The sequence below is a fragment of the Phoca vitulina genome, unplaced genomic scaffold (assembly GCF_004348235.1).
Source record: "Phoca vitulina isolate PV1807 unplaced genomic scaffold, GSC_HSeal_1.0 scaffold12, whole genome shotgun sequence".
In the NCBI taxonomy this organism is placed as follows: Eukaryota; Metazoa; Chordata; class Mammalia; order Carnivora; family Phocidae; genus Phoca; species Phoca vitulina.
The window spans coordinates 13,652,043-13,664,825 of NW_022589715.1; the positions used below are offsets into that span (position 1 = coordinate 13,652,043).

Sequence of the window (12,783 nt, forward strand, 5' to 3'; positions counted from 1 at the left end):
CAACCCTGCTGCTCCCCGCTCCGCAGGTCTGAGAGCTTCTGGGGGTATATTCACTGTGTACCCCAGGCTCTTAGAGGAGTGTGTGTCTCTAGTGAGGGCTTCGTAAGTATTTCATGACCATCTGTGTAAGAGCTGCTAACATTGTCTGGTTCACCACGAAATCCCTAGCCTCTAGAACAGAGCGGGACAAAAACAATAAACATTTCCTGAATGAGTGCGTGAGTCCCCCCAGCATGCCTCCGAGGCCCTCCCCTCAAATCCACCAAAGGAACAGAAGCTGTGCCTACAAGCTTGCATGACATTTTATTCTCCGCCAGGGGAAGGCGCTGCAAAGGGTTCCCTGAGGGAAACTGGAGGGTCCGCGCTGGATTTAGGAAGGTGGGAACTGGCGATGGTTGCTGAAGAGTCTGTGCTTCTTCCCAGGGTGGGGTAAGGCCCCGGAGGCCCCGAGACCTGGAGTGGAGAGAAGAGTCTGCTGTGGGCAGGTGTGTGGGGTCTCCGGGGGACATGGGGACTCAGAGCCACCTGCCCCTACTGAACACGCCCAGAGTTACATCCTGGAACCCAGTCAGGAGCCTGAGCGGGTTGTGGGGCTTTGGAGATGAAAACCACAGGCTGCGTGACAGGAAATGGTGGGGAGCTCACTGTACGGGGTGAGTCAGATCGGCCAGCATCGAGTCCCAAAGCCTCAGCCAAGGCTAGACGAGCTGCCAGAGCAACTCAGGGAGCCCTTCCCTGCCCCATGGCCTGCAGCCCTGGCCTGACTGTGGGCACGTCCTGAGCAGCCCTGGAGGAAGAGACGGCAGAGCCCTCCTGCCAGGGGGTTCCTGAGCCCAGCTCTCAGGCCCCGAATGTCCTGGGCAAAGATGGTGCCTGGCCCCTGGCCCCCGGAGCCCGTGCTGGGCTGGGGGAGGGAGATCACTCAGGGCTCCGAGGTCTATGAGTATCCTGGTCTGAGACCACTTCCCTGGTGTCAACCTCCTTACGCATAATCATCCCATTCAATCCTTATTCGAAATAGGAAATAGGGATTGTTATGAGCACTGGTATTATATAAGACTGATGAATCACAGACCGGTACCCCTGAAAAAAAGTATACATTATATGTTAATTAATTGAATTTAAATTTAAAAAAAGACAAATGATTCCTAAAAAAAAGAGAAGAAGAAGAAATAGGGATTATCATCCGTTCACAGGTAATCAAACTCAGGCTCCCAGAGGTGAAGCTACTTGTTCAAGTGCCCGGCTGACCACGGACGGAGACCTGCTGTCACCCCAGGATGGCCTGCGAGAAAAGCAGCATGTGCGGGGACGTGACCTGGGCCCTCCACCAAGGAGTCCCTGCTGCCCCCTCTGCACTCACCTATTTCTGGTCTGCACAACTTGATTTTCACACAGATTTCATGGGGGGATTTGTCATTCAGGAGACCCTGGGTGATGGCACGAAGATATTTAGTGACTATTTCATCACATAACGTCTTGGGCATAAGTGTCTTCCGGCACACCCTGGACATAACCTGTTTGATGGCTTCCTGCAGTAAAGCACCAGAGAAAGACATAGGAGTCAGGTGAGCTCTGCCCAGGTCAGCCCCCCGCAGACCCCGGCAGCTCGAGGCTCTGGGCACCTCCGACCTCGGGCATGCCGGGAGTAGCACCTGGTGCCAGGTGGCCACGGAAGCAGAAGCTGGAGAGACCGGGATTGACCCTCATGCCCAGGCTCCAGCCCAAGCCTGGTCACGAGGAGCTGTTGAGAGAAAGACAGTTGGCCCTGTCGTGTCTCAGTCCCCTGCACATCATCACCCCAGCCCCCTGCCTTCCGTGTGGAGAACAGGGCCCTTGGCTGCTAGACGCACGTTGAAGGTTCTGCCTGCCAAGCTTCCTGGGTCCCAGGCCTGGCGGGGCTCATGCTCAGGGCTGTGTCAGGAAGGTTAGGGTAGCAGAGAGCGTGGAGCCTTGGCGTGCTTGATGTTGAAGTATCTTCTACTACCATCCCAATGGAGAAGGACACAGCTGAGCACCCAGGGCTGAGGGTGGGCTGAGCAGGATCAGGGAACAAAGGCGGGGAGGGAGGGTGAAAAAGCCTTCTCAGTAGTAACACATCCCCTTGTTCAGCACTCGCTCAGGGCCTGACAGGGAGCTAAGCACATCCCACACCCGCAGCTCCTTTAAAAGGCTTAGGCAACTTGCAAGATCGGGATTATTATCCATCTCATTCTTCAGGGAGGAAATTGAGGCTCAGAAAGCATGAGGACTGGGCCCAGCCATGCAGCTAGGAAGTGGCAGATCTGGGGTTGATCAGTCCTGACCCAGGGCCCCCTGGAACCTGCCTCACAAAGCTCTGCCGAGGACACACGCAGTGGGGCCACAGGGGAAAGCTTTCTACCTTCTCTGGGGACGAGTTTCCTTTAACAGTGGAAGGGAAACCAGGCACATTCTTCTTCCCACATTCACGTGCCCAGAGCTTCACCATTTTAGGGGATTCTCTGAAGTCAGTCCCCAGGCACAGGAGGGGGTCCCACAGATCCCCTGCTGAGAAGCTCTGGCCCAACCAGGGATCAGCCCCTCCCTCAGCGCTGCCCCCACCCTCTGAATCCCCACTCATGCCCTTGACCACCCTGCAGATTGCTCCCCAAACCATAAGGCCTCACCTGCGTGATATTGTGTCCCAGGATTTTTCTCAGCTTCTTGATTATAAACTTGCAAGGCTTACAGGTGAAGATCATCTGGTCCCCCTGTCAGAAAATGATGCCCCCTGAGGTGATCTCTCAGACACCCCCAACAGCCCTTGGCAGGACCCCAGGAAGAGGCTCTTGCGTGCCTCCTAAGCCAGCAGGATCATCTATGATCTTTCTGCCCTTTAGGGCCTGAAGCAGGCTGGCTGGCCCCTGCCACCCGCCTGCTAGTCTTGCTGGGGCTGACACACCCCAGACCCTGCCCCACACCCACGGCCCCTTACCCAGCTCAGCACCTGCCCCTCTTCTGTTGTCGGGTCAGACCCTGGAGGACCCTGCTGGGGAGAGCCCAGCCAGACCAACATGGCCCCCACCCAGGCAGGGGTGTGCACAAAATCAGCATCTTCAGCCCACAGCCCTGCCTCGTCTCCCACCAGCATAGAAGAGCTGCCCTGCCTGGTGCTCCCAGGGAGGAGACCCAGGTGGAGAGGCGACAGGGGCGGCGGGGGCTGCTGTGGGAGGTGAGCAAGGAGCGAGCTGCCAACCTTGGAGGCCTCCTTGGCCAGGATCTCGAAGAACTGCTCCTCCTCATACATGTCAGCCATGGACAGGTCATGGTCCTCAGGGGACAGACCAGAAAAGGTCAGCCCTGGGGAAGAAACAACATCAGCATCCCTCCACAGGTGGAAGGAGAGGGTAAGTCAGATCTCCTGGCTGGTGGGGAGCCCAGGAGGTGGCGAGAGCCCAGGACAGGGGTAGGGCTTTGCGAGGAGTCCAGAAAGCCCGTCCTCACACTCTGCACTGGCACTGCTCTGACCCAGTCTCTGTGCCAAAGACATGCTCTCTAGTTCTTTCTGGAAAACAGGAGGAAAAAGATTATACCTCCCCCCACCATCATCCATGAACCCCTTTTCTGTCTCTGTTTCTGTGTGTCTCTATTCTCTCTCTCCCTCTCCCAAACACACACACACACACACACAACACAGATTAGACCTAAAAGGAACCTTCCCTCGTCTCCTCTCTGAGGTCTTTCTTTTTCCTTTTTCTCTTGCCTTCCCCAGAGAATACCAGTCAGGTGGTCCAGTCCAGCCCACTCTCTAGAACTGTCCCTGCCCTCAGCTAAGGAGGAGTTGCCAGGATCTCCATGGGGAATGTCCTTACCTGGGGTGGCCAGGAGCACCGAGGCGAGGAGCAGGAGGGCCCAGGCGGTCATGGTGGGGCAGCTGCTGAGACACCCTCCACACCCCCTTTATGCAGGCTGGCGACCTCACATCGTGACCTTGCTGGGTCCTGCTCCTCGTGTAGGCCACCTCCCCAGGTCACTGGGTTTACCGCAAACCCCAACACCAGTTTGTGGAGAGGTATGGGAGGAGGGGTTCCTCTGAGGTTCCACACTGTCTTCCACCTCCCCCCACACACATTGCTAGAACTTTCTGAGCTGAGTGATGGGGAGTAACTAGAGGGCAGGAGCCACCATGATGCCCCCACCCTGCCCGGGATGTGCTAATGGAAGAGCAATCCCTGCACCTCAGGGCTCAGGTAGGGCCCTTGGCCATGGAGCATCCCACCCCCTCCCCCTTCTCTCCCCCCTCTCCCAGGTGGCTAAGCTGGGGTCCCTCCACCAGCCATCTCCCGGATCCCTGCTCCCCCCCCAGCCATTGCAGCCCAAGGAGCACTATCAGATTCCACCGGATTTCGAGCCAGGTGGCTCAGCATGGAAGCTGATGGCTCCTTCCAGCCCTGCTACCTCGGGGCGGTGAACCCCAAGCATGAGCACTGCCGACTCCCTGGGTCCCCAGCACCTCACCAGCCTTCTGGCCATCACCATGGAGGCGGGCTTTTCCTTCAGAGCCAGGTTCAGCCCAGCCTGTCAGTGACCTGGTCCACAGGGAGAGATAGCCCGTGGGAAGGAAGGGAGCCCTGGCCAGGGATCTAGTCCCAGCTCCCCGGGGCTCTGACTCCTCATCTGTGCATGAAGGTCACTGGCCCTCATCTGTAATAGACATACAGGCTGCCCAGTTAGCATCCAGGGTCAGATAAATCAGGAAGAATTGTTTCGTGTAAGTAGGTCCCAAACACTGCATGGAATATACTCATACTAAACTGTGTGCACGGTTTACCTGACACTCACATTACCCTGCGTATCCCATCTTTTGTCTGGCACCCTTCACCCTCCCCCTTCACACTCAGAGGAGGAGACTGGGTGCAGAGAGCAGGGGGCCTGACCTCAGCCCCATGGGCTGCTGGCCGCACTGCCGGGCCTAGAACTCGCCTCCCACCTCCTTTGCGGTCTTTCACCCCCAGCTGCTGAGACGGCAGAGCCACCCAGGCAGGGCCAGCTGGCACGGTCCCCTCAGCACCTCCCAGGCCTCCATCCCCCCTCAGTGTTCACTCTAACTACTCTACCCCCTCCCACGGCCTGGGAATCCCATCATGGGCTGAGGGCCAAGGGTCAGCCCAGCCTTTTTCTCTAAATTATTCTATCTTTCCTGAGCCCATTCATAGCCCTGCTCTCCACTCAGCCTCTGCTGAGAAGGAAAGAGGGTGGGGTCCTAGGCAAGCAGGCCTCTGACAAGCTGGGGGCACCTGAGCAAGATTCCCCATCTCTTGGAGCCTCGGTTCTCTTATCTGTGAAATGGGCGTAGTGTCGCCTGCTCATCGGGCTCCCATGTGGCCTGTCTTTGTGTCTGAGGAAGCTTCCAGCCTGCGCTGTGCTGGCCAAGGTAGGCTGGCGTCTGGGTCAGCACCGCCCAAACTGGCTTCGGTGAGCACTGCTACTGTGGGAGGGTAGCAGGTGCTGTGGAGGGGACTGGGAGGGGGTTCCTGTCCTCAGGAGGAAATGCCCTGCTAGGAAGGTGCCGCAGGCCTCCTCCCCACGGGACTTCTCAGCACCCTTGACATGCCAGCATCTCTGGTGTATCCCCAATTTCTCAGCCTTTCCAAACATCATTGGCCACAAAGCCTTTTGGCCCAGGAGCTCTGAGAGGGCTTCGGAGACACTAGCTGACCTGGTCACCGTCTCAGGATGTGTGAGCAGGAGGACTGTTGGCTCAGTAGCCAACACAGCCTGAGGGGTAGCTGTCATGGAGACTAAAAAGCAGAAGGACAGACAGCCAGGCCCTTCCCCACACGGTCAGACTGAGGTCCTCCTCACTCTCACTTCCTTTCCTGCTCCAAGGTGGGCAGAGTGGAGAGCGGGCCAAGCAGGTTTGCTGCCCCCCGGGATGGATCAGACTGAGTTGAGAAACGTGGGGAGCCCTGAATCCTTCTGGCTCTTCTCTCCAACTCCGGCAGGGCAGACACACCCACACGCTCACTCACATCACGTGCTTTACACACTCACAGTGACTCACACTAAGTGTCAGACCACACACTCACACACATTGACCGCACACACACACACACACACACACACATACACACACACACCCCATCTTTATTCCCGCCCATTGTGGACACACCGATGCCAGACTGAGGAGCATGGAATTCCAGCATTTTAAGTACTTTCTGTCTCTCATTTTTATTTCTTATTGAAAGACAACTTAGATAAGTAAGAGAAAATGAAATGAAAGTACTTATTAGCTCATCAAACAGATATGATAAGCCTGGATATTATAAGAATATCCACTTACACTTTTAAATGTAAATATTTATAAATAAGTATATGTTTGTGTATAATTATATGCCATAAAAGACTTTTAAAACAGCTTCTTAAGCACTGAGGAAGAAGAAGCCAGACAAACTACATTCTGTATGACACCATGTGTATGAAGTTCTAGAACAGGCAAAAATCATCCGTGGCATCAACAAGCAGAACAAGGGGAGGAGGCTAGAGGAGGGGGCGGGCAACCTGGGGAAGGGGGGGGCGCATTCCCAGGTGATGACAATGTTTATATCTCGATGGGCTGGGAATTGCCTGGGGGTGTGCATCTAGCAAATCTCTTCCAACTCTACAGTTAATGACTTATGCATTTCCCTCTATGGAAGCCATACCCAATAAAATTACCTAACAAATCCTCCAGTTACAAACAATTTCATGGCTCCTAATGAACATGATCAAATACTTTCCAAATGGATGGTATCAGTTCACACCCCCGCCAATACCAGTTCCCTGTGCTCTCACCAGCATTAAATATTATCAGTCTTTATTTTCAAATGTAATGAAAGAAAATAGCAACTATCTTTAATTTTCACTTATAACTGCAAATTAAATTTAATATTTTCCCATATGTTTGTTTACTATTAAATTCATTTTGGGGGAATTGTCTTTTTGTTTCCTTTCTCCAATATCTATCAGACTCTACTGTTTTTTTCAATATGTAGAAATTCCTTATGGAATAAATATTTTGTCACTTCTTGGTTGACCTTTAAACTATGGTAAGTTTTTCTTATGTTTAGAAAATTTTTAATTTCTAGAGTCAAATGTGTATCTTTCTTCATGAAATCTTTCTTCAGTTTAGAAAGTTATCATTACCCCCTTTTCCGTGAAAAAAAATAATTTTTTTCTAATTTTTGCAGTTACCTATTTTTTAAGGTGACACTTTCATCTTCTGGACATATTTTAAAAATTAAAGGGGGATCAAAATTTATTCTTTTCAAAATGCTATTCAGTTCATCTAAAACTGTTCACTGTGTAATATTTTCCCCTCTGTCCTGCAGATTTGAAAGGATTCTTTCATCGTATCTTAAGTTATATGTAATAAGATCAAATTCTGTGCTATGTATTCTGTCTCATTGACCTGAATAGCTTGTGTTCTATTAACAACATATTATTCGATCACTATGGCTTTCCTTTTCAGATTGTCCTTTGACATTACTTTATTTTAAAATTATACTTAAGAACGGTACTTATACTTAAGAAGTTATTTGCAAATGATATATCCGACATTGAGTTAATATCCGAAATATACAAAGAAGTTCTACAACTCAACACCCAAAATAATAATAATAATAATAATAATAATCCAATTTAAAAATGGGCGGAAGGGGTGCCTGGGTGGCTCAGTTGGTTAAGCGTCTGCCCTCAGCTCAGGTCGTGATACCAGGGTCCTGGGATCGCGTCCCACATCAGGCTCCCTACTCAATAGGGAGTCTGCTTCTTCTTCTCCCTCTGTCCCTCCCCCTTGCTTGTGCTCTCTCTCTTACTCTCTCTCTATCTCTCTCTCTCTGTCTCAAATAAATAAATGAAAATCTTTTTTTAAATGGGCAGAAAACCTGAATAGACATTTCTCCAAAGAAGACATACAGAGGGCCAACAGACACATGAAAAGATGCTCAACAGCACTCATCATCAGAGAAATGCAAGTCAAAACTACAATGAGCTATCACCTCACACCTGTCAGAATGGCTAGAATCAAAAAGACAAGAAATAACAAGTGTTGGTGAGGATGTGTGGAAAAGGAAATTTTTTCCACCCAGGCACCCCTTCTGCCCATTTTTAAATTGGATTATTATTATTATTATTTTGGGTGTTGAGTTGTATAACTTCTTTGTATATTTCAGATATTAACTCAATGTCGGATATATCATTTGCAAATAACTTCTTAAGTATAGGTACTGTTCTTAAGTATAATTTTAAAATAAAGTAATATCAAAGAACAATCTGAAAAGAAAGCCACCGTTGGTGAGAATGTGAATTGGTGCAGCCACTGTGGAAAACAGTATGGAGATTGTTCCAAAAAATTAGAAATAGAAATACCATATGATTGAATAATTTTTTTAAAAGATTTTATTTATTTATTTGACAGAACGAGAGAGCAGGAGAGCACTAGCGGTGGAAGGGGCAGAGGGAGAGGGAGAAGAAGGCCCCTTGCCGAGCAGGGAGCCCGATGTGGGGCTCGATCCCAGGACCCTGGGATCATGACCTGAGCCGAAGGCAGTCGCTTAACCAACTGAGCCACCCAGGCGCCCCTGATTGAATAATTTCAATACTGGGTATTTACCCAAAGAAAATGAAAATTCTATTGGAAAAGATACATGCACCTCTATGTTTACTGCAGCATTATTTACAATAGCCAAGATGTGGAAACAGCCCAAGTATCCATCAATAGATGAATGGATAGAGAAGATGGAGTATATATGTACAATGGAATTTTACTCAGCCGTAAAAATGAATGAGATCTTCTCATTTGGGACAACGCCAACCAAGAGGGTATTATGCGAAGTGAAATAAGTTAGGCAGAGAACTACAAATACCGTATGATTTCACTTAAATGTGGAATCTTAAAAATAGAACATATCTATAAAGAAGCAAACGAAAAGCAGAAAGAGACCTATAAATACAGAGAACAGATGCTTGCCAGAGTGGCAGGTTAACCGGATGGGCAAAATGGGTGATGCAAGTGGGAGGTACAGGCTTCTGGTTATGGAATGAATAAATCACAAGGAAGGGGAGGCATGGGGAATGTAGCCGATGGTATTAATGCGTAATAGCATTGCATGGTGATAGATCATACTCACACTTGTGATCTTAGCATAACATATAGACTTGTCCAATCACATACAGTACACCCGAAATGTAAAATTACGTGTCAACTATACTCAAAAATAAATAAATAAAAATAAAATAGAATTACACTTCAGATATTTTATTACTGTAATACTTTATATATCAAAAGTACATATAAAGTATATTTATATACTAAGTACATACTAGATACTAAAGATAATACTTTAGAGATTATTTTAATAAATATATTACGGGCGCCTGGGTGGCTCAGATGGTTAAGCGTCTGCCTTCGGCTCAGGTCATGATCTCAGGGTCCTGGGATCGAGTCCCACATCGGGCTCCCTGCTCCTTGGGAGCCTGCTTCTCCCTCTGCTTCTCTCTCTCTGTCTCTAATGAATAAATAAATAAAATCTTTAAAAAAATAAATAAATAAATAAATAAATATATTACGACACTACCATTCTCATTTTAAATTCTATTAGAATGAAAAATCCATGGGAAAAACATTCATGTATTTATAGTCGCTTTTCCAACCATGAGCATAACATGACCTTCTCTTTTTCCAGGTCATCTATTGTATCTCTCAAAAATGTTACAGGAAGAACTCTTTTTTTTTTTTATTGTAATTCCAGTGTAGTTAACATAAAGTGTTATTTTACTTCCAGGTGTACAGTGGAGTGATTCAACAGTTCCATTTATTCTGAGACCAAGCTCAAGCAGCGTGGCCTGGGGAGGTGACCCCAGGACCTGCCCCCGGCGTCTCCCAGGGGAGGCCACAGAACAGACCTGCCTTCCAAGGCTCCCGCCCACACGGGGGCCCAGGATTGGAGCTTACTCATGGGGCAGGTGGCTCTAACAAAACCAAGGCAGGGAACCAGAAGTGAGATCATTAAAGGCAGTAAAAAGGACGTAAAGTCAGAAGATGGTCACCAGAAAGACCCAGCCCAGAAGGCAGAGGATGCAAGAGAGGGGGACGCAGGGTTCAAGCGTGAGGTGTTCCAGCTGGCCGCCCCAAACTTCCCTGCACAAGCTCTGTGGTTTCTTCCCAGAACTGTGCTGTTCAGCCCCGTGAACCAGCCCCTCCGTTAACTCTGCTGTTCTTGACTCTACCTGGGGAAACACAATATCCTCACACTCAGACTGAGAACAAAAACGCCTATCACGGTGTTATGGGACGTGTTGACATGTCTCGAGCATTCATCCACTTTGCCTTTCAGCGACCACTCACTGTGTCCACCTCCGGGATTTGGGACTTCCGGGCAGCAGCTTACTAAGCACCACACCTGTGTATTTACTCCAATCATCTCCCGGACTCACAACTGTTTGCATCATCCAGCTGTCCTGGTGGCTGGGGCACATTACCCCCTTGGACTGTTCTAAAATCACCAAGTTCCCACTTAGGTGTCAAATTTATTTTCTCTACAGTAATTTTAATTTGGATTTCAGTCCTTGCTGATGCTTTGAGAGCCGCGGCTCCTGATCAAAGCCCGAGGCACAGAATGTTGCTTCTTCCCGTCCTCCTTTCTATGAGAGCATTCAGGATTCCTGCCACCAGTTTCCGTGGTGATGATTCTCTTTCTGGCTTTTGTAACCTCTGGCCAGAAGTTAGGACCTTAATACAGGCTGTTGGGGTAACTTCCTCTATGAGTGAGACTATCCTCTATTTTCCCTTTTCATCCCATCCAATTATATATAATGTGAGCTCTAGAAAATACTTCCATCCAACTGATTGCCGGCTCTCTTGCTACCTGAGCACCATCTATACTACTTCCAGCAATCATCCTTTTACTTAACGTGCACACTCCAGTGTATTTTGGCAAGACCAATCCTTGGTTTACTTAATCAATAGTTTCCTCATTGCAACAGTGTTAAGACACATCAAAATACTTAAGGTTCCGGGGCATGTGGGTGGCTCAGTCGGTTAAGCGTCTGCCTTCAGCTCAGGGTCATGATCTCAGGGTCCTGGGATCGAGCCCCGCATCGGGCTCCCTGCCCAGTGGGGAGCCTGCTTCTCGCTCTCCCTCTGCCTGCCGCTCCCCCTGCTTATGCTCTCTCTCTCACTATCTCTGTCTCTGTGTCAAATAAAAATAAATAAAATCTTTAAAAAAAATATTTGAGGTTCCATTTGTCAACTGGAAATGCTTTGTTCCACTTACAGTTCATGATCTTGAGCAAATTGAAAAGTCTTTATCAATAATAATTTGTGAATGATTTGACAAATCAGTTTTAACCTTAACACTGATCAAAACTTACAACTACAGTAAGAATCCATTTTAAAATTGGGGGAGAATGATGACTTGGGACATATAAAAAATGAATTGAACTAAAAGTTTCCATCCCCCGCCCCTAAATTTTATACTTTTTCATAATGTATCCTTTGGGGCTATAATACTATTTCTTTAAATAGTGTTTTCTTTTACAAACAAAACAATTCCAGGAAAAGTGTTTAGAACACTGTATATTACCAGTGTTAATTTGATATTAACACATCAGTGAAATGAGTTAACATTTAGCCATACTGATGTTTGTGTTACCCAACAAACTGTTCTATGCAAGCTTTATGTAAATATGAGATATTCACTGTGAACTCAAAGATACAAACTTAAATAAACACTTTTATCAAAAAAACAAAAACAAAAAATGAGAACTTTCAACTGCAGCTCACCACCTAAAATATAAGTGAAAGAGAAGAAAGCAAAACAACAAGACGTTCAGGTGGCTGATGTGGTTAGACCCACTCACCCTTCGTGTTTCCTCCTCCTAGCCGGAAAGGTTGAAAAGTTGCACTCACACTTCCCAGAATTCATTGCAACTTGGGTCTCGAAGAAATCAGACTCTGCAATAGATGCAACCCCGTGGGGTTGGGAGGCTGACCGTAAGGCCATCTCTCTGTCCCCTTCTCCCTGTTTTGGCTGGTAAGCAAGGTCCTGGAAATGTAAGATTTGGGAGCAGGAGCCATTCCAGGGTCAAAAGACTTCTTAAGCTGGGCTTTCCAATCCCCCCATGGCAGCTTTGGATGTGCGTCCTTGAACTCTGAGTTTCAGAGACAACCATGTGGGCAAGTTCTTACTGCTCTCCGACTATTCCTTGAGGCCCAATCAGAACCAGCTCCTTCAGTCCCACTTACAGTTTTTGAGGACTTACTTCCTTCTTTTAAGTCCCTTGCTCTTGAATTCCCTGGGGTTTTCCTGTTTTCTGCACTGAGCACTGACTGAGACAGCTTTCATGATCCCTGTCTTCCTCCTGTAAAAGCCAGGAGAAGTGGCAGGGGGTCTAATTCACTCTACCAAAGACAAGCATCTCTGTCCTTGCACTGTGGCCTCTGTATCTTTGGGGTACCTTTGGAGTCCGGTGAACACACACACATACACACATGCACAAGTCGTTCTTTCTGTTAACCCGATGGTTGCAACTGTCAGGGCTGTGGTCAGCAAGATGTGGCTGTACCTTGGAAGAGTAGATCAGTGTTCAAGGTGACTCAGATTATACGAGGAGGCCAAATGCCAGTCTTTCCCGCCGCTCCCCATATCCAATTGGGAGTTGGGTCAATAATGCAGCTTCTCAGTGTCTTTTAGGAATTTCTCTCCATTTTATTCCCAGAAGCCCCTGACCCATGAAGTGTTGTCTCCGAGGACCCCCTTAGGTAATAGGGTGAGGAATCAC

The 12,783-nt window shown here is 48.5% G+C and overlaps 1 protein-coding gene across 1 annotated transcript in view; it reads right to left on the reverse strand.

The window, feature by feature from the left end:
- Positions 1 to 357: 357 nt before the first annotated feature.
- Positions 358 to 12,783, reverse strand: part of GNLY (granulysin) — a 31,056-nt gene continuing 18,630 nt past the window's right edge. The window contains exons 2-5 of the mRNA XM_032410538.1: positions 3,218 to 3,321; positions 2,649 to 2,732; positions 1,364 to 1,532; positions 358 to 453 (exon numbers count right to left, since the gene is read on the reverse strand). Coding sequence (XP_032266429.1) covers positions 371 to 453; positions 1,364 to 1,532; positions 2,649 to 2,732; positions 3,218 to 3,277 — 396 coding nt within the window. The 5' untranslated portion in view covers positions 3,278 to 3,321 and the 3' untranslated portion in view covers positions 358 to 370. The remainder of the gene's footprint in view (positions 454 to 1,363; positions 1,533 to 2,648; positions 2,733 to 3,217; positions 3,322 to 12,783) is intronic.